At 46.2% G+C, this 21,400-nt stretch overlaps 1 protein-coding gene and 1 long non-coding RNA gene across 2 annotated transcripts in view; one reads left to right on the forward strand and one right to left on the reverse strand.

Annotated features, from left to right (window-relative positions):
* Positions 1-1,844: 1,844 nt before the first annotated feature.
* Positions 1,845-11,795, reverse strand: LOC136567595 (uncharacterized). Its single transcript, XR_010785136.1, has 2 exons — positions 11,332-11,795; positions 1,845-2,044 (listed from the first exon to the last, which is right to left on the reverse strand). It is a non-coding gene; the product is annotated as an uncharacterized lncRNA (long non-coding RNA).
* The window catches only part of DPYSL2 (dihydropyrimidinase like 2), a 52,931-nt gene continuing 42,918 nt past the window's right edge, over positions 11,388-21,400 (forward strand). The window contains exons 1-2 of the mRNA XM_066567241.1: positions 11,388-11,400; positions 11,757-12,126. Coding sequence (XP_066423338.1) covers positions 11,776-12,126 — 351 coding nt within the window. The 5' untranslated portion in view covers positions 11,388-11,400; positions 11,757-11,775. The remainder of the gene's footprint in view (positions 11,401-11,756; positions 12,127-21,400) is intronic.

Genomic DNA, 21,400 nt, shown 5'->3' on the forward strand with positions numbered 1-21,400 from the left:
CTGCCTCCTGATTTTGTTATGAATGGCAGTGGGAAGGCCTCCGTGCCGGCTCCAGCTGATGCCCTGCTGTTCTAAACATCCTCACAGCTCGCTTTCCTTTTTAACCCCTGAGTGCACAGCGCTTTTTAGCCGGGGGTTCCTTTGTGAGCTTGTGCTTTCTTCCTTTGTCTCTGCGCACTCCACAATGAACCGTATGTCCACAGCACACAAAGAGGGGAAATTTGGGAGCTTTGTACAGTTGGATCTTTGCAGGAGGGAATGCTGGTGGGCATTCTGGGGAGGCAGCAGCTTACCGTGGTGTTTTTGCAGGATGAACTAGAGCCGGTAGATTCCGCAGCTGCGAGTGCTCTGAAGACTGACTTAGTGCTCCTTTATCAGTGTGCAGACATCCCCTCTCCAGACACAATGCAGCTCTTTTCCTTCTGCCAGCACTGCTCTCCCTCTGGGAGCTGCTGCTGCCATGGAAAACATCAGAGCTCAGGGATGGTCTGTCCTGTAACCGGCGGGAGCAGAGGGTCCATGTTGTCTGTGCCATTTAACAGACGTGTCCCACCAAAGGGACGGGCTTGTTCTAGTTAAAGGAGGAGAGACTCCTCCAGCACTGGGGAAGGAGCTCAGAAATTGGCCCTTGCTGTCACATTAATGGTCTTTGTTCAGGACAGAACTCAAATAACCTTGAAAATGACCCAGTGCTAAAGGCTGCACACACACAGGGACTCCCAAAGAACCGTGATGGGAGAGAAAGTCACAGGTGAGAGAGACTGAATCATCTCCAAGGAGGGGGCAGGTTTCCAGTGACCACATTCTGTGTGTTCTCATAAGGAATCAAACCCAGCTTCCCAACTTAATTATTCCTAGAGATAGTGGTGACTGTTTCCTCCCAGCACCCTGAAATTTATCCTCAGTCAGAGCATCTTTTCTATCAGACCTGATCATTTATTCCCCCACCTGGTACTGGTGAAACATTCTTCAATATTTGCCTTCACTTAGTTTCTACTGCTGTTTGTTAAAGTTAGAGAGTGGGAATATATTTTGGGCTCAGGGAATGTGTCCTGCCTTGAGTTGAACAAGAGAGATACACCAAAAAATTATGTGCTTTAAAATCCTGCTCCACCAAATTGACTGGACTTTCATGGATTTTCTGATGTTGACGATATTTCAGGTAATTCTGTTGGTGCTGAGTTGTGTACATGTTCTTATTAGTAAAAAACTGCTTGCCTAGCACTAATATTTCTTAAATCTGATTTTTGAGATGCTGATTAATTAATGCCTAATGCAATAGACATCTTAAGTAATTAATTTTGTTATTATGTCACTTTGTCTTTAATCCCCATGTCTAATTTTCTAATCACTAAAGAATTAATGAATTAAAAGATTGATGTATCAATTTACTCAAGTTATCAAAATATTTATAAAATATTTATTCAAATTATCTTTGCAGGTAGTTAAGTGATTCTTAAACTGCAGCTCTTAATTTTGAAGTAAGAACTTTCTCTGCAAACATTTCCTTTGATCCTACAAAAGTACAATTCAACCTGCTTGGCCTCCAGAGGAGATGATCCCTATCAGATGGAAACCTGAAACTTTACATTTTGATTCACTCAATTTTATTTAACAAATTGTTTAGAGTTGACCTCAGATCTTTAAAACAAAATCCCAGCACACCAGGTCAGGAAAGGCTGTTTTGCCCAAAATGTAACAGAAATTCTGCATCTCCTGGTACTGCTCCCCTCCAAGAGTTAGTGATACCCTGTGTTTTCATTTCAACAGGGGTTTTAGGTGATTTTAAACAAATATTTCCATGTATAAAGCACATATTAAAGGGAATATACAAGCAACTTGTACTCTTTTTGAAACACTGGTACCGAGTTTATGGGATGCTAAGGCAGCATCCTGGATACTCCCATCCTCTCTGTGGCCCATTCCAAGTGCTCCAAGTTGGCAGCGATGGAATCACAGGGATGTCTGGTTTGTCAGGAGTGCTGTCTGCAAGGTTATGGAGAGGAAAAGCAGAGCCCAGGCAGGAGTTAACTCTCTGGGTGATCTGGAAGGCAAACAGATTTATGAAATAAAAGCTTGTATGCAGTTTAATAAGATTAAATTTATTTAATAAGTGCAACATAAGGACGCTGGTTCATTGCAGCAGCAACAGCAATGCCCCAGACTTTGTGCAGAGCAGCACAAAGAGATCTGAGGCTTCAGGGCTGTTGGTCTGTTCAGTCCCTTTTCTTACCACTGATGCTGTTCCTGCCTGGAAACAGGGGCAGGGAACTGTGAGGGCAGAGCAGTGGTGGAGGAGGATCCCCAAACAGGGCTGGCTGCGCACAACAGGAGCCTGGCCCAGTGTCTTGCTCTGTCCCAGGCTGTTGCTGTGGTTGGAGGTGAATTTGAATTTCTATGCCTCATTTCCCATGTGTACAGTGAGGCCAATAATGCTGCCTTTGTCTGTGGGACTGTTTAAAATGTAATGAGATGAGATTTTCAGAAATGACAAATGGTTTTGGGGGCTGTGCATGAGTGCTGGGATGAAGGCTTTGCAGAGGGGCCTGGGCTCTCCTGCTGGGCAGCGTGGCCTGATTGGGTTTTCAAGCTGTGTCAGCAAAATGAAGAACCTGAGCAGTGCACAGACAGCCCAGGGCACATCACTGCTTGAAACTGAAGCTTGAGGCTTCTTCTTAGCTTTAAATTAAAATTCAGCAACACTAAGGTATCTTTCCAGTTAGCACTGGCTCTCCCAGACATCACATGTGGAGAGGAGAGAAATCTTTGTGAAAACAAGAGAGAAAGGGGAAGTTTTCCTGTTATGGGATTTAATGACTTGGTTTGATTTTTGCTTTGATATTTACAGCACGAAATTTTCAGCATGAAATTTTCAGCATGAAGTTTTTGTTTAACTGTTTGTCATCCCTGTCCTTCTTTCTGACATTGAACCAAATCCCAGCTCCCTGGCAACACTGATCATCAAGGAAATCTTTGATTGAGACCTTTGGAAAAGGCTGCTGCTTCTGCGTATGTTTGTAATATTATACAGCTCATGACCTGCTGCAATAAGGATCTGAAGCATATAGGACGCTTTAGCTCTTTCTGTTTCTTGAAAATGTTGCACTGCTTGAAAATCTGTTTTGTGTAGTTATTTCCCATTTTTTCCAGTTGGAAAAAAATGTACCTATCTGGCACTGTGGCCCAGTTTAGCCATAGCCATTGGATTTCCAGTGTAGCAGTTCTTTCTTCTCTATTACTGCCTCTGGTTGGCATTTTTATTGCAGAATAAAGCAGGACAGTCTGTTTACTTCTATTGATGGACTCAAGATTTTTTTCCTCTCCTTCACCTGGGTTCACCAGGTCAGTGATGGGTGCATGTAAGCCAGCAGAGCATTCAGAGCAGTTTTTCAGAGCCTACCTCTGCAGACAGGTGCCCTGTGTTTAAAATAGGCTCTAAAGCCATCCCCAAACACAAGGCGAAGCTGCTTAATGCAGCTTAATGGTAAGATGCTTTTGCACTATGAACTGGTAGAGATTCCAGCCCGTGCAGCTGATAAACAGAACCATCAGTGCAAGCAACACCTTCTGAACTCACCTGGGCATTTTCATCCAGCATCCCTTCCTCCCCTGGGGCCTGATGGACCCTCCCCCTCTTTTCTTTCAACTTGTGGAGTTCAGATATGCACAGTGAATTCCTTACAAGGGAGAGGGGAAGGATTTCTGTGCTGGTGGGATGTGCCTGTGTGAATGTGTGATGAATATTCTCAGCTCTGAACCAAGTGTGGATTCTGTTGCTGCCTCTCGGTGCTCAAAACTGGCTCCAGTGCCCAAGGAAGCCTTCCCTGAGCCCAGCATCCTGTAATGGAAGTATCACATGGCAGGTGATGTCCCAGGATATCATTATGTTATATTTAAGTATTTTTATTCCAGTAAAAGGCAAGGTGGTTTCACTGAATGGGAAGTGCTGCTCTAGAATTGTTAGGGAAGAGCCGCGACAGGGGAGAGCAATTCTAGAGCAGCTGAAAGGAAAGGTGAAGCTGAGCTTCATCCCTGATGCAGTTGCAGTGTGTTAATCCAAGAAGAAATTGTTTTTCATGAACCTGAGCTCCTTCTCCTGTTGAATTTACATCTGATTCTTATTTTTAGTGCTGTTGTGCCCTGTCTCAGAGGAACCCAGGGAGCTGCCAGCGCTCAAAGTCAAGCAGGGGAATCACAGGCCAAGCTGTGCTTTATGACCTTGGCTATTATTTTTGACATTATTATTTATTAATGTAGTACTTGGAAGGTGTGTGAAGTTCACATGGATCACAGCTCTGGCATGTCTGCAATGGGAAGACCTTATCTGGGGAGATGGGGAGCAGTCAGGAGATCCCAGTTACAGGACATAAACTGATATTCACTCACTCCTCTTTGCTTTTTGGCCAGAGCTCCCTGCCTTGGAAGGTCAGATTTTAAGCCATGTTCCAATAGTAAAGTTGCCATTATCAATTCTGGGTTCTTTTGAGACAATGCTGGAAAAACTTCAGATAATTTCCAGTCCCCAAATCAATGGCTATTTCCTGCCCAGTACCAGCTCCACACAAATGTCAGTGATGGTGAGCCAGAAGCTGTCATATTCTGAGAGAGGAGTTCAGAGGAAATGTTAATATTTAATGTTGCCTTTTTGTGGTTAGATGGGTGAGTTCTCTTAATGACACTGTCTGGAAGAAGCATATCTCAGTCATCAGCTGTAATTCAGCTGTGGTGGGGCTTCCAAATGTCACAGGACATTTGTGGTTCTCAAGGAAATCAAAAATTTTGGAAATTCTGTCTTAAATATTGAACACTTCTGAGACATTCCTGTTGCTTCTGTCCATGATCATCCTGGAAATAGCTGAGAAAAATCTGATTTTAGGGCGGGCTGCTGCCTTTCACATGCTGGATTATTGGGAAGAGATTTTGATAGCAATGAGGCTCTCCACTCCCTCTGGAAGTCACTGAGAATTGTGGGCCTCATTTCCATTTGGACCTTTGGAAAATCCTCTGGTAATTGACTCAATATTTGTACTATTGCATGGACCAAAACTGTTTGCATGGACTAAAACCTACTGGCAACAAAATCTGAGTGGCAGAAATTATCTAATTTTCAGAAATTTATGCTAGCTGAGGTCGCTGAGGAAAAAAACATAAAGGAAAAGTGAGGCATAGGATAAACAGAAATAAAAAGGACCGTGGAAAAAACAAAGATCTTTGTCTCAGCATTTGAATGGACTGTATTCATTTATCAAAAGACTTTCTGCTGGTCTTTAATGTTCCTGAAATAATGTGTCTCGTCTTTGAGTGCTCACCGCCAAGAAAAGCTGTCAGCCACTCCAGCAATTATCATATCCCAAAGGGAAGTTGGTTAATGATTTCTCTGTGGACAACTTGGTCTTTCAGATTTTATGCTCTGCCACAACAATTTCCAATCCAATGAAGCATTTTAGGATTTGGTTGGATTTTTAATACTCAAGGAGTGTTCTGGAAATGGCAGTTATTCAGTGCCACCTCCCGATCATGAACATGTGCCTTAGGAAATTCAAATCCAGGGTGGGATGTGGGGAGCAGCAATGGGTAAGGCAACACTCAGAAGGAGGGAAGGTGGCTTTCCCAGCTTCTGGCCAGGCAGGGGAATTGTTATTGCAATGGCACATGCAACAGGTTGATGCTTTTAAGGGCTGCATAATTTTGTAAGCAGTGCTGGTTGTAGAGTTCAGCACAGCCTAAAACAGATCCTTGCTCTGAGCATCCCTAAAATGTTGTTGATTTACATTCAAGCTTTGTTGCGCTTCTCTTTGAGAATCAGAGTGGTTTGGGTTGGAAGAGACCTTACAGATCATCCCCTACAGAGATCCAGGCTGGAGCTCTCTAAGCCATCCCTTAAATTGCCACAGTGGCTTGTGCCAGGCTTTCTTTGCACATTCTCACTGGAGAATTGACTCAGTGGAGTTCTGTTACAGAGTTCTGCCTCTGAAAATACCCAAATTTCACTGGGATCCTGCTTTGCATGATAAATCTTGCACCCACTGGAAGAATTAATAGTTAATTATTTGCAATAGGAAGAGCCCCAGATTTGGAAGTAGTTGCTGTCATTTAGTTTAATAAATGAAGAAAATTCTGGATTTGCAGCAATTATCTCACATAAGGATGGAAGACAAATAAAACAACATAGAGCTTATATTGCCTTGTTTCTAATTCAAATCAAGTTTGATTGTTCAGCCTTGGAAGTAACTGTGAGAATGAAATGGAATAAAGCACCATTAGACATTTCATTCATGAGGAGTGGAATCAGAGAACCCCATAACAATTTGGGTGGGAAGGGACCTTAAATCCCACCCAATCCCCACCCCCTGCCATGGGCAGGGACTCCTTCCCCTATCCCAGGTTGCTCCAGGCCCGTCCAGCCTGGCCTTGAACACTTCCAGGGATCCAGGGGCAGCCACAGCTGCTCTGGAATTCTGTCCACTCCCTCTCCACCCACACAGAAAATAATTTTTTCCTAATATCCCATCTAAACCTGCTCTCTGTCAGTTTAAAGCCATTCTCCCTTGTCCTGTCACTCCAGGCTCTTGTAAAAGCTGGGATTTCTTGGCCAGATGGAACAGGAGATGAGAAATTGCTGGTCACCATTGGTGTGACACAGGGATCAGTCCTGTGCTCCTGAGTTTTTCCAGTCAGATTCCAGGGCTCTGCGCATGAAGGAAGTCTCAGTATGAGAGTAAAGAGACAATTTTCCCCCTGTTTGACAAGGAGCCAGCCCAATGCCTATCTTTGTGCTCACATTTCCTTTCTCTCAGTGTAAAGTTATTTTTGCAAAAGGAAATTGTGCAATCCAGGGTCTTCATGCCATCCTTCTCCTTGTCTCTGCCAAGGCAAATCCCCAGATGGGGATTGTCTCCTCTCATGGGGTGCTGAGTGCTGAAGCCAGGCAGTACTTATGGCACTCAGGACTTTTGTGCAGGAGCATAAAAGGATCTTAAATTAGGCCAATTCTGCCACTCTCCTCTGCAGTTTCAGGTAAGCGCTCTATTCATCACTTTTCTGGGGTGTTGTTCCTGATGGAAGTCACTTGCTCCAAGGTGTCCGGAGTTTTAGGATATTAAGAAAATCTGAAGATGTCTTTCTACTTAGTTTCCCTCTTTTGTTCCTCTTTTCAATTAATATGTCCACATAAAATGTTATAAATTTAACCCATTTTCATGTGTTGCTAAATGGTTTATCTGCAAATAAGCATTCAGCTTATTCTGCTCTGCACACCCCTATAACTGATATAACAAGAACTCATTAATGTTCATTACAAGAGCAGAATAAAAAGCTGCTGCATGGAGACTGAAACTACCAGTGTGATTCCAACTGCCCTGATCAATTTCTAAGGTTGTGTTTAGGTTTCTCCAGTGTTTCCTCACCTTTGTAGGGCCAAATATGAGCAGTTTTCTGAGGAATTTTCATATTGACACCAGGTTTATGAAATTCAAATCAGAGTCAGTGTCATTCTCAAAGTAATTTATGCGGTTCTCAGTGAAAATAGAAACCCTATGGGATTATTAAACACATGGATTATCAGCTGCCAGTGATTTTTCAGTAAAATGTTGTTATTTCCATGCTTAGAGCATGGGCATTTCCAATTGCTGGCTTAATATTTTACTACTCAGGAATTGTTCTGTGTTATGTAGCTATGAATTCAAATTGAAATATAAATTCTATCATCCCATATTCTCTTTATGATAACAAAGTTGATGGGAATCTGATAATACCTGACTGGAAATTCTGGAATCTTAAACAAGGTTTGTGTTACAGGCATTATAGAGGTTTAGTGGGACTCATGTAGGCAATAATTTCTATGTCTGGTCCCAAACCCAGAGCGATTTTGAGGGTCTGAGTTCTCACTGCACTGGCTGGTGCATCTTTACTCATGCTAAGACTTTTCCTGGAGGAAGAAATATTTGAGGAATAAAGCTGTGGAATCATGTAGACACATTTAAGTGTTTCAGTTCAAGTGTAACAGAAAAAATAGAATTTTCTACAGTTGGGAGTTTTGCAAGATCTGATACTTGGGTTTCATAGGTGGAAATAAAAACTTTTTTATGGAATTGCATCCAGCTGGGACTTTTGCCTCAGCAGCATTGACAGAAGGCATCAGCCTGAGGCCATGGGAAACAGGATACTGAAGGGGCACACCTAGCCAGATCACAGCCAGAAGAGTGGGGTCATGGGAGCCAGGCTGCTGATAGAACTATCCTGTATCTGGTCAGGCTTCTGCTTCTTGTTCTCAGCTGGTTCTGGTATATAAGGCAGAGTTCTGAGTTGATGATTGGACCCTGCCCTCAAAGATCCCTGGTTGTGTTTGCCATGCCCCCAGCTCTTTGGATCTTGTCCCTCAGATGGTGCAGTTTCTGCATTTGTTATTTTGCCATTAAAGATCTTTTATTTTGGGCAAGTTCACTGTACCCATTCCTCTATTTTATGCCATGCTTCCCCCGGCCGAGCCAGATTAGGGATCACAGCGAGCCAGACTGCGATACTTTTTTAAATTGCCTCCATTGTTTTTTCAGTGTCCATGAAAGGACTATAAAAACAGAATTAGTAGACAGACACTGTGAAATACCCAAAAAGGAGAATAAAGCCAAAGGAGGATGTCTTTTAGCAGTTCAGTAATTTTTTGGAATGCCTGAATTTCCTCTGGGTGATTGAAATCATCTTTGGTTTGATACAAGAGACCAGCCAGAGTCTCAGCAGATCAGCAGACACGGGTGAGGTCTTCAACAGAGTTGCCATAAACCCAGCGGGAAATACAAACCCTGAAACTGAAATTCTGCTCAGTGTGTCCTCAGGTGCCTGTGGAAAGGGGAAGCACTTGGAGATTGATATTCATTGTGAGGTTATGTGTATGTGGTAGGGTTATTGTAAAAGAGTCAGATCTGTACAGCAGGAAAATTCAGCCTTTGGAAGCGACTTTTACCAGCTCTGAGACATTTGGAGATTTAGTCCTGTCTGCAGGATTTCATTCCTGTCTGGATCCCTGCACAGCCTCTGGCTTTCCTGACAGATCCTTCCCACCCTTCCACAGAGCCTGTGCCTGTGGCCATCTGAGAATCTTCCAGGTCTGTGCCAAGAGATGAATGAGCTGGATTCCAGGCTGTCCCTAAAAGCCACTGCCTTCATCTCAGCAAATTGCAGAACGTGTCAACACAATCACTCCAAGGCTTTCCTCTTGCTGGAGCCTCCACCAACGCTCGCCGCAGCTCCAGTGCTGCCTGATCAGCAGTGCTGTGGCAATTAATATTTATAAACCTTAAATAAAACAGCACTTGTGTGTACCTGAGAGACCATCTGTTGGGCTCCAGTCCCCAGCCAAGCACCTGAGATCAGCGTGGCTATAACCCTGCTGGGTCCTTGGGGATGATCCCAGGAGGGGAAGGAGGTGGGGCTATTTCCCTGGAGAGCCCCTGTCTTTGCATTCCCCCCTCCTTCATTAGTTACCAGAGCACATCATCCTCATCCTCCAGGGCCAAACTGCAGGCTTATTTTCTTTTCCTTTTAGTCTGGAGTCTTTTATCACTGCACTGTGCATTTATTACGGGGCTTTGCTCAGCTGTGACCTTGGCTTTGGTGGTTTTCCACCTTTTGGATACAAATGCCTTGATTTCGGTGTGGTTTGCAGGGAAAGATGGCTCTGGGATTATTATTTTTTAAAATACACCTCGATTTATTTCTTTTAGTAGTTTTTGGGGTTGTTTTTTTTTAATCTTGCAGAGGTGCTTGGTAGCCATTTGGACACAGATGCCTCTCAGTTAACTGTTAATGCATGCATGTGCAAAGATGCCTATCAATGAATAATGCATGGGAATAAGTAGCCTGGCCATTGGGTTTGGCCCGCACAAATATCACATATGGATTATCCTGAGGGCCCCAAATCACACATGAAAAACGTATTAACATGTGGAGACGGCCACGTTCGACCTATTGTGTGCTGCCCTTCTTACCTTTGTGACCAGACTGGCTCTGCTCCCACGTCCCCAGGGTCTCCCAGGCTCACAGGGTCTGGTGGACTCTGCTCGAACCAGCCCTTTGGGAATGACCCCAGACCTCCCTCCACCTTGCCGGCCCTGGAGCGGCTCGTTTAGGTACAAACCCTGGGGAATAAGTCCCAGATTATGCCAGACATGCGTAGCAGGCGCTGGGTTGGAGCCCAGCAGCGAAGGGGCTGCGCCGGGCAGCGAGAGTCCGGCCGGCTTTGACCCGCACGGCGCCGGGCGCGGGTGGTGCTGAAGGGACAGCGCCGGGGGCCGAGCCGAGACCCGCCGGGGCCCCCGTCTCTCCCTTGACCTCATCCCCTCTCCCTTGCCCCCATCTTCCCTCTTCCCCATCTCCTCTGCGCTACATCTCTCCTCGCCCTCTATCTCCGCTCTGCTCCCCACCCTCGCTCTGCCCCATCTGCTCTCCATCACCCATTTCCCCTTTGTCCCCCATCTCCTCTCTGCCCCCACCTCTCCTCGCCCCCATCTCCCCTTTGCCCATCTTCCCTCTGCCCCCATCTTCTCTCTACCCCATCTCTCCTTTCCTCCCCATCGTTCCTCTGCTCCCATCTCCCTTCTGCCCCCATCTCCCCTTTGCCTCCCTGCCCTCTGCCCCCATGTCCCCTTTGTCCCAATCTCCCCTCGCCCCTGTCGCAGGGTCACGGTCACCACGGGCAGGAGCGCGCGGGGCTGCTCTGTCTCCTCCTCTAGAAACCTGCCCCCAGCCCTAGCCGCCTTTGGCTGCCTCCCCTGATCTCCCGCAGGGAGGAACCGGGGTCTCCTGGCACTGCAGAGGCTTAACTGACTCGCAAGGTCAATAATTTTGGCTCCTGGAGGTGAGTCCCGGTTGCCAGCTCGTTTTCCTCTCTCCCCCGGTTCCCACATCCCTCTCCCATCTGCGTCTCTGTTTCATCCTCTCTTCAGTGCCATCCATCAGCCCTTTTCCCCCTGAAGAGGGTCTGCACCAGCGGCGCCCGAGACCCCAAGAAGCTGAGTCAGCGTTCTGCTCCCGAGCCCCACTGACCCAGCTGCGATCCCAGCTGCTCCCGCCCTCCGGCTCCGCGGCGCTGGGAAAAGTGAGGAACAATGGGATTCCCGGAGCTCTCCACCATTGCTGGGCTGGGGGAGGCAGGGAACAGGCTGGTGGGAGGAAGGGAGGGAGGGAGGCAGAGCCCCTTTCTGCCCTGCCCGGGCAAGGGGAGCAGCCGGAGGGGAGGAGGTGCCCGGTCCCCATCAGCCTCCTGGAACAGCGAGATCTGCACGCCGGGGAAGGGGAGGGGGAGAGGGTGGGTGTGAAGGGGGTTGTTGCTCCAACCTGATCGAGTCCATTTGCCAGTTCACCATTCGCATCACTTCCGGAGCAGTCCTCAGTTTCTGCTGCAGAGTGAGCTTTTTTTTTTTTTCTTCTCTCTCTCTCTCTCCTTTTCCCTCCCTCCTCATCTGGATGCTGGGAACTTGAAGCCTCCTCCCTTTATTGCAGCAGGATCTGCCCCATCCTTGCTTCAACTTTGCGCTGCATCAAAGAGAGCGAGCCACAGGCTGGCTGGTGCCGATGGGGGCAGGGGACCTGCCGGGCACAGCCCTTTGCAGTTGATGTTGCCGTATCTCTAGGACCCAGATCTGTTTCTTTCCTATCGCTTTCCTTTTTCCCCCTCCCCATCTCTTCTCTCCGTGTGTGTGTGTGTGTGTGTGTGTGTGTGCAGGATCCTCCTGGTTACCGCTGTTGTCATTCCCCCTCAGCAGGGAGACCACCCCAGCCATGGCTGAGAGGAAGCAGAACGGGCGGCAGGGCGAGGAAGAAGAAGTGCCAGCCTTCTTCAAAAACCTGGGCTCGGGCAGTCCCAAGCCCCGGCAGAAATTCTGTGGCATGTTCTGCCCGGTGGAAGGCTCCCTGGAGAATAAGACCATCGACTTCGACTCGCTCTCGGTGGGCCGCGGATGTAACAAAGTCGTGGCAAAGCAGAAGGATGTTGCCCACCTGGGTCCGGATGCTCAGTCCGTCTATTCCAAGCAGAGCGGGAAGGGAGGGGAACCATCTGTTGAATTCGGGAGAAAGGTGGAGATCAGGAGTGCCACGGGGAAGGAGGCGCTGCAGAACCTGAATGACAAGGTGGGTGCATATATATAGAGATATATATATATATATATATATATTGTGGGGGGTGAACTCGGGCACGCGATAGGCTGCAGAGAGGACGGATCCTCTCCACCTGCAGCCGCTGGCTTTTATGTCCCCCGCATCCGTGTGGCAGTCCGCGCCTTCCCCTGGGCAGCAGCATCTCTCGCAGAGCCTTCAGAGCTCGAAAGCTGTCCGTGTGCTCTCTGCAGGTGTACGAGAGGGGGGCACAAGAAGAAAGAAGACCCCCCCCCACTCCCCCGCACTCACAAACACCCCGCCCTGCCCTCCCGTCTGGGGAGAAACAGCGACTTTTTTCTTTCTTAGGCGATTCCCCCAGCACGAAGGTAGGGAAATGCCCCACCCAGGCAGGGAATGCAGCTCACGGAACAGAAACGCGATTGTGAGCAAGAGAACATCAATGAGCCTCCACCTACCGGGATCAAATCCCTGCAGGCTTCTTCTAGGGGGGACTCCTACCCCTGCTCCCAGGGGAGCACAGCCACCGGAGCGACCCCTGGGAGCTGCATTTCAATGCCAATTTTCATCAGGGCTGCTGGCTACAGTGGGAATTTTTGACTCGGGAAGATCTGGGACTTTCACAGGAATGTGGCATCCTCGTAGCAACCCAGAACTCCTCCCAGGATTTTAAGACTGCTGCAGATACCTCTCATTCTCTGGATTTGTCAGGGTGTAATAAAGCCCATCTTCTTCCAGAGGCAAAACCCACTGAACCTATAGATCTGCCTGACCATGCCCATCTGTTTTCCTCACTAGATCGATTTAAACCAGCTTTACTCAGCTGTGAGCCACAAAATACTCAGTGCACACCTCTGACAGTGCTGGCAGAGGTTGGAAGAGCAGAAATGAATGAATGAAGTACCCACCAGCAGCCTGCTAAACTCCTGGCATAGGGCAGAAGTTTCTCTGAATAGTCTCCCAGTGGGCATAGAGCAGCCCTTTCTTCTGGAAGCTGCTCCTAGGATGGGCCTTCTGGTTTTTAAATCTGATAATGATTGTGTATGATGGGCAGAAATCTGCCTGGAATTCAGAATATGGGCTAATTCACCACTTTCTCCTGCTTTCAGGAACATGAAGTATTACTGGAGGTAATATAAAAATAGAAATTAATCAAATGTATTAGTTATAAAATATGAACTAGAGGCTCATCCTCCCCAAATCAGCCCCTGCTGCAGTGACCTAAGGGCTCCATCCAGCCATATTTCCACATGTGAACCACTGCTGTCACAAAGAGCTTACAAAGGCAGGCACAGATTTTCAGAATTCCCACACACCAGCCCCAGTGAGGAGGAGGAGGAGGAGGATGTGCTCCACACTGCTCCAAACCTGCTTTCCCAAACCCAAACAAAAATTTGCTACTACACATGCCTGAAGTTTACTCTGATCATGCTGAAGTGTCTACTAATGGAGTAACTTTCCATGATTAATTGGTCTTGTTGGACCAATCAAGGTGCATTTCAAGAATAAAAGGCTTTTTCATCTTGGAGAGTCAAAGGTTCTGCAATTCATGACATTTTAAGAGCTAATTTTGGACAATCTGATGTCCTGTGGGACATAAGTATAAGCAGGATATACATTAACTCTGAAAAGATAAATTATTTTCTGATTAAATGGTACCAGTATAATAAAAATTTAAGTACAACATTGTGCAAAATCAGAATCCACTGAGAATATTAATAATATTTTTTAAAGTGTGTTTTTGGTTCTACTTTAAAGATTATTGTCTAAATGTTAACTGAGGGGATGAAATAATGGGATGGTACAAAACACTTGAGTTGTTTCTCATTAGCTTTACTTAACACTGATGCCAATGGATCGTGATGTGAGGGGTAGTGAGCATTGGGGTAAGTGAAGTCTCTTGGGATAAATGTCATGCTATGGATTGGGAATTTATTGCAGGAATGTTTTAGCTTTGGTTTTCCAGATGACTGCACCCATAGCTTGAATCAATGGTTAAATCCTCAGCAAGTAAAATTGGCTTTATGGGTTTAAAACTCAGTCATCCTTTCTGTCACATACAGAAAGATCTTGTCTTAAACCCCTTTGAAATAGTTAACAAAGCAATATGGACAAGCTATTTTTTATATTTTTCTCTGAGGTCTCAACTGTCAAGAGGATAAAAAAGGGGATGTAATTATTCCACATTAAATTGCAATATATTGTTTTGTGGGGCAAGATAAGGGCAATCAAATCTCTCTGTGTCTGTCTTGCCTGGGATATTCTGTAGCCATCTATCATGTGTTGCCCCTGGGCTGTGCTGCCTCATAATTCAGGGTTAAGATCATCTCTGGAGGCACCAGGAAGGCTCAGCCTCAGTTCCAGCAGCATTTGCAGCTCCATCTCTGGTGGCCAATTCAACAGGTCTGCAGCTCAGCTCAGAGCCAAGCTCTGCTGCTTCCAGCTGCCAGGCCTCAGAGAACTGGCTGTGCTTCTGTTTCCCATCTGAACTTTCTCATCTTCCCTGTTTGGGCTGTTCCTGTTTCTGGAGCTGCTGGTTCAGTGTCTGGGCCCTGCTCAGTGCTCTGAGGCCCTGACCCCAACACTGGGATGTACCAAGAACATAATCTTCAGATGTGGGATTCCTTAAATGAGGCAAGAGGTCCTTGGCCTGGCTCTCAGGAGCTGCTGTGCACCTGCAAGATCAGTTTCTGCAGTGGGATTTACCCCCAGGATAATCCAGGTTGGAAAAGCCATCCAAGACCATCAGGTCTGACCTTGCCCAATCGCCACCCAGCCCAGAGCTCTGAGTGTCATGTCCAGGCCTACTTTGGACCCCTCCAGGGATGGGCACTCCAACCCTCCCTGGGCAGTGCCAAGCCCTGAGCCCCCTTTCCATGGGGAAATTCCTGCAGTGCCCACCCTGAGCCTGCCCTGGCCCAGCCTGAGGCCGTTCCCTCTGCTCCTGTCCCTGTTCCCTGGAGCACAGCCCGGCCCCCCCGGCTGGGCCCTCCTGGCAGGAGCTGTGCAGAGCCACAAGGGCCCCTGAGCCTCCTTTGCTCCAGGCTCAGCCCCTGCCCAGCTCCCTCAGCCTCTCCCCAGCTCTGTTGCCCATCAGCTCTGCTTTGTAGTCAGTGCAGAAGCTGGAAGGTTCCTGGTCCCAGAGCAGGGACTGCTGGAATGGCATCCCAGGGCAATATTCCCCTTTTCCTTACATGACAAGTCTTGAGAGAGGGGCATTCATCTGGGGTTTAAAAAACGTTGGCCATTGATTGCTTGAGCTAGGTCATTTCTCCTAGTGTATTTCTCAGATTTCCCATATCTGTAATTGCTATTCCTTCTGCCTTTCTGACCTATTGACATTTTTGGGAGAGAGTCAGTATTTTAGGGAACATCTATAGAGAAAAGCAAGGTTTAATTGTAAGAGAGATCACAGGGCTTTAATCTGGTTTGCAGAGAGAGCCTGAGTAGCTGCTCACACTCTACAACACCAGTACAAGAGCTGGGATTCCGGATCTCTCCTTCATTTGCCATCTCATTGTTACTCCAGTGGTTCAGGTGTTCCCCCTGTGCACTTTTACATTCCTTTTTTACCTCCCTTAAAACAGTTCCTGGTCCTTTGGGAAGCACAGAGCACTGTGTTTAAACTGCTGGTCTAAACCAACAAAGCCTATTGTAACAAATAACAACAATGAATAAACAGACAGTAGGAAAATGTTTTTAGTTTGGAATTGACAGGAGAGGACTCACTTGCAAAACACTATCATGAAGCTTGCAACATGACTGGACTTTTTCCTAAAACCTCAAAGCCCTCAGGATCATGGTTGTTCATTCCTGGAGAGAAATAATGAATAACAGGATGTTGTTGAGAGCTCAAATAATCACAGACTCTGGAACATTAATGGAACTGTTGTCTAAAACACAGGAGCTGTTCCAGACACTGAAATGCAGTCCTGAGTTTAGTTTGTTACAATGCCTGCAATTTTTCTAGCCTTGTTTCGACAGTCATTGTTTGCAAAATAATCATAAGGAAGGATGACTTGCATGTTCTTCCAATGGGTCAGGATGGTTTGTGGAAACAGTGAGGAGCAAAAATGCCACAATCCTTTTAACTTTTTCTCAAAGCCATCATTCTGCACAGCTGCTGTTCTATACATCCAATGGGTGTCTAGTGGAGTGGTTTTATATGCAGAGTTTACTAATATCACACTTCCAGGCAGGAATGAAGAAGGGGTTTTTATACAGGGCCAACAGATTATTTGGGTTAAAGATTTGATGAGAAAATTTAAACACTTGGAGCCAGATCTCCCTACTCAGCTTGGAGCTGATACAGGCTGCATCCCAAGGGATGAATTCTATTACTGGCACATGGGAGTGGCAGTTTGGTGTGCCACCCTTATGCCACCTCCCTGGACACAATTCAACAGGCCCTCTCTGGTGTTAGTAGACGCTGAGCAGTCATTTAGGGTCTGCCTGAGATTTTCTACCTGCAGGGCCGTGCCTGACTCCCTGTATCATACATTTGTCTTGTGGCACATCAAATCTGGGTGTTATCTCCTGGGAGGTTGTTGCAAAGTTGGAAAATGACGTTGTCAACAAAGTTCAGGTAGGGTGGGGGCATGTGTCCTCATGAACTCTCTTAGCTTATAAAACAACAGCATTTGGGAGCAAAAAACCACCAAAACCCAAACCTCTTTGCACTTCTGTGTGATTATCAATGTCCTGTCCTATGATCCCCTCCCAAAGAACAGGAATGACTCTCAGGGTGGGAGAATACAGGTCAAAATTCCATTTTTTCTCTGAGTCATGATCATCCTGCACCTCAGAGGAAGGCAAAGCTGGCTGGCACAAGCAGGGACAGCAGTGGTTGAGAGCCTGATGCTTTTCCCTGTAGGTTTTTGGGAAAGAAGAAGAGATTATAATGTTAAAAAACTGTACAGTCACTGAAAACAGACATTTCTTAGTACCTACCCATGCTTCCCATGGGCCTGGGGGTGCGAGAGGATGAAAGGGAGAAGCAGTGACAGTGAGGCCTGAATGTCCCATGCCTTTGTTCCAGAAATTCTGCATTTAGCTGTGGTGCAGGTCAGGGCGGGATGTGGCTGTGAGCGGTTTGGAGAGAATAGCACATTTTTTTCTGTGAATTGTATAACCCCTGACAGAGCAATCCCTGTCTAGAACCCTGAAGAGAGTCTGGCTCATTCCCAGGTACATGATGGGGAATTGTTTAATTGCTGGGATTGTTTAAGGAAAATTCACATCATGGTACTCAGGACATTTCCTCTAAGAAACACACTCTAACACCAACAGCCTTCTTAAAATGCTATTTTTGAGCCTCTTGAAGGTTTCTCTGGATTTTAAAAGAAAGAAAATCAATTGGAATGTTAATTTTAATTTGCTGATCGAATGCACATTTTGATTGACCTGTTTGTGTGGCTAGAAAGTGAATCTTACCCTCAAAAAAAGTGATAGTCTGTATGCAAAAAAAAAAAAAAGGCTATTTCTCTGAGAAGCTGCATGATTTTTACCTCCTTGTAGTAACATTTGACCCCCCCATGGTCATTTCTGTGCTATGACTCTTAATTTTAATTTTCTCCTCTAAGATAATAAAGCAAGAGATGCTCATCGTCAAGTTTAACTCCTCTCAGTAATTTAATTTACAGTGATTAATAAAGGACAGTTCTTTCATAATCTTTTGGGAAGGACAGATGTAACTCCTCCTACCATGTATCAGCCTGGATTTAATTCTCCCTACACTTCCTAGGATACAGGACATTCCTGGATCCATGGAAAACTCCTTTAAAATCGTTGAGAGTTGGAGCTGATGCAACACTTGCAATGGCAGGATCATGAGAGAAAATTAGGGCCTGATGAGTGAACTCCTGAAAGCTCTTTTGGCCCAGTTCATTTAAATCCATCTCTGATTCCTCTTTTCATTAAGTTTTAAAATGGATATTTCCATTTGAAGGTTTTTTAATTTCATGGCAAAATGCCATTGGGGACACACCTTTAAGTATTCAGTAGGAGTAGAAGCAATTTGGGTGTTGCAGAAATTCTGTGGGCTTTGTTGCCATTACACTAAAATTCCACAGAGGAAGAAACTCTTTTTAATACTTCTTTTCCCAACCATCCAGTAACTTCACAGTGGGAATAAAACTCTTTTCCAAGTGCTTTATGGTAGTTCACAGAATCTCTGAGTTAAGATTCAGAGCTGATGTAAATTGATTTCTTCTGATGCCCGTGCTGATTTATTTCAGCATAGATTTATTTTGATGATTTTAGCATAGATTATCACTGCACAAAGACTCTCGCATTCCTGTGCCATTTTCCCTCTAGACCTTTGCAGGATACAAATTTAGACATATATATGTTCCTTTAACATGAAAAAAGTTTTTGCTGCCAAGAGCCTCACAAGTGCTGCAGCAGCTGGGCAGGAAGGGCTGCTGATGATCCTGGCCAATATTCCCCCAAATACCTGAAGCCTGAGGATGGGTCAGGGACACTCTTGTCCTTCCCTTTATTAGCATTGATTAGACAGTGCTCATTAATGTGACACCTATAATTTTATCCTGTTCAGCCCCCTGTGTGCAGAAGAGACCTGTGGAAGACAAAGTGCATCAGTATTATCCAGATATCCCATCACTTCTCAAAATATCCTAGCACTGTATAGGGCAGCAGGGCTGGATCCAGCCCTGCCAGGATTTAACAAGGAAGTTCAATTCTCTTCTTTTAACAAAGGACCCAACTCCTGCCTCTGATGTTTCATAAATAGTTACTTTTCTTCATTTAACTTGTGGGGGAGTTTATGCAGGAACTAGAGATTTACCAGAAGAATTACTCAGAGAATCATGGAATGGTTTGGGTTGGAAAGAACCTTAAAGCTCACCCAGTTCCAGCCCCTTGCCATGGGCAGGGACATCTTCCACTGGACCAGATTGCTCCAAGCTCTATCAGAACCAATCAAAAAGATGCACTTAGGTAATTCCAGGCTGTTCCCCACTTGTTCTCATCCTAACATTGTCAATTAGCTCTAATCCTCCCCTCTCCTTACGTGAGCTTATACAATAGACAATTTCCACTCCTTACCTTTTTCAAGCAAGGGTAAATAAGCCAGTTTGCAACTACAGTAATTTGAAAATTACCTATTTTGACAACGTTTTAGCGCATTGTTAAAAGCAAAGAAAATTGGGGCATATTGGTGTGCTGTAATGGAGCTAGTAGATATGCTTGGGAGCTCATTTCTAGTCCTAAATCATGGAAGTTTTAAAAATTTGGTGCTGTGTAGATGTTGCATCTTCAACAAGTGTGGTTTTCCAGCCCTTTAATCTCTGAATTTATTTCATTCTGGATTACTTAGGTTCTTGCAACAAGGTGATGAGAAAGACAAGTGTCACCTTAAGATTGGTTATTGCTTTCTGACCCTAGTCACTGCTGGATCCAAGTTATGGAATATATGACTATGGAATACTCAACGTTCAAGAACTGCTGCTCTGAATTAAGCCCATGTGCAGTAGGAAGCCTTTTTAAAATAAAAAAAAGAAAAATTGCAATAGGTGTATTTGGGCAGCTGAGATGCTGAGATGGGCTCTAGGTGTGTTGGTGATCCACTGCCCGAGGCCTGGGTGCCACCTCCCAGCCTTGGGCAGTGTGTGATTCCTCTCTGGTACTCTCCTACCTGCAAATAAAAGGCATGGAATCATTCGGGTATTAAACTGAGGAGGAAAACAAGCATCAAAGAGAAAAAAAGAGGAACAGTTGCACTGTCTAAATTTAGAGACATGATGTAGATTCCTGGTGCCATGTTCTGAGCAAAAATATGCTAAGGTTTCAAAACTTCTTCAAGCACACATCAGAGGCTCAGGATAATTCATTCAGGGTTGTCTATTCTAATCATTAAATCAAAATAAACCCTACAGGCTGACAAATTAATCATTTTGTCACTGTCATAATGAGCCACTTTTTCATTTGTTGCTAATTGGATATTAACTGATTGACATATCATCTCCTTAAGTATTGTGGGATATCCTACCTATACCCAGGAAAAACTACTTTCTATATTCCTTTGAGCTTCCTGTGAAGAAACAAACATAAAAGGTCCTGATAGGAGTCTCTTTGAACAGATTATGTTTTTATAATGATTTATTGCTCTCCTAGACCAAAGGTTTCATTTCCTACTGGCTGTACATGGTGTGTTTGGGTACGTAGAGATCACAATTTTGTGGCAGGCAAAGATGCAGTTTGTGTGATGTGAAATTCATCGTGAGTGACGGAAGAAGGTAAGTCTTTGATCCTTAATTATTAGTTATAATCTTCAAGCAGAAGTGAATTTGTGGTATTGAGTTCTCCAAAAATTGTGTTGTACCTTACCCCAGCACAGCTGATGTCAGAGGAACCTGCTTGGCCACGGATCCCACCTCCTTTTCCTGCACTCGGACAAGTGCCTTGTAAACAATGAGGAGATATTTATGCCATTTAATGCATTTCTTTCCTTGAAGTACCAGCTTATGGAGTTCAGGGACTGAGAAATTTGACTCCAAGTGTGACTGAAACATGGAACACGGAGTTGGCAGCACTGGAGTAGTAAGGAATGGCCCGAGGCATCATGGAGAGGACCCCCACGCCCGGGTGCGTAGCTCTGAGCCCACATTTCCCTGGCACTAAGGTTTCAGGTTAGTGACCACAGGTGTCTGTGGGGGGTTGGATCCGGGCTGCATTTTCTGGACGAGGTGTGGGAGAAGGCAGACTGGGAAAACAAAGCGTCGGGAGTGGCTTCAGATCTTCATTCCCTCCCCCCCCCCCCCCCCCCCAATTTGCTAATTGGGAGCGCCAGGAAGGGTGGGGTAGGACAAAGAAGATCGAAAGCAGCGAGGTCCCCACCGGGCGTGCTCTGCTCCTTTCGTGCGGGGGCTCGGATGGAGGCTGTCCGCAGCCCCGGGAGTGGGGGATGGCTCCCGCTCCTCCCGGGATGGGGTACAGCCTCAGCGGGGGATGCATGGCGGTGTCCGCACACCCGACAATAGTGGGGTCGTTCCCGCTCCTCCCGGGGGATCTCGCAGCCCCTGCGGGGAATAAAACGCGGCGTTCGCATCCCCCGAAGGGCTCATTTCCCAGAGCCCCGCGGCTGCCCCGCCCAGCGCTGCAGCTTCACTAACCCGGGGCCCGCGGGAAGCGTTTCGATGGGAGCGGGGGGGCGGGCGGGCGGGCGGTGCCTGGCGTGTTCCGATGGATTCCGGTCCGTGTATCCCGATATATCCCGAGATATCCCGACGCCTTCCCGCTCCCCATCCCTGCTCCCGCGCCCTGTCGCCCG

The sequence above is a fragment of the Molothrus aeneus genome, chromosome 29 (assembly GCF_037042795.1).
Source record: "Molothrus aeneus isolate 106 chromosome 29, BPBGC_Maene_1.0, whole genome shotgun sequence".
NCBI classification, from domain to species: Eukaryota; Metazoa; Chordata; class Aves; order Passeriformes; family Icteridae; genus Molothrus; species Molothrus aeneus.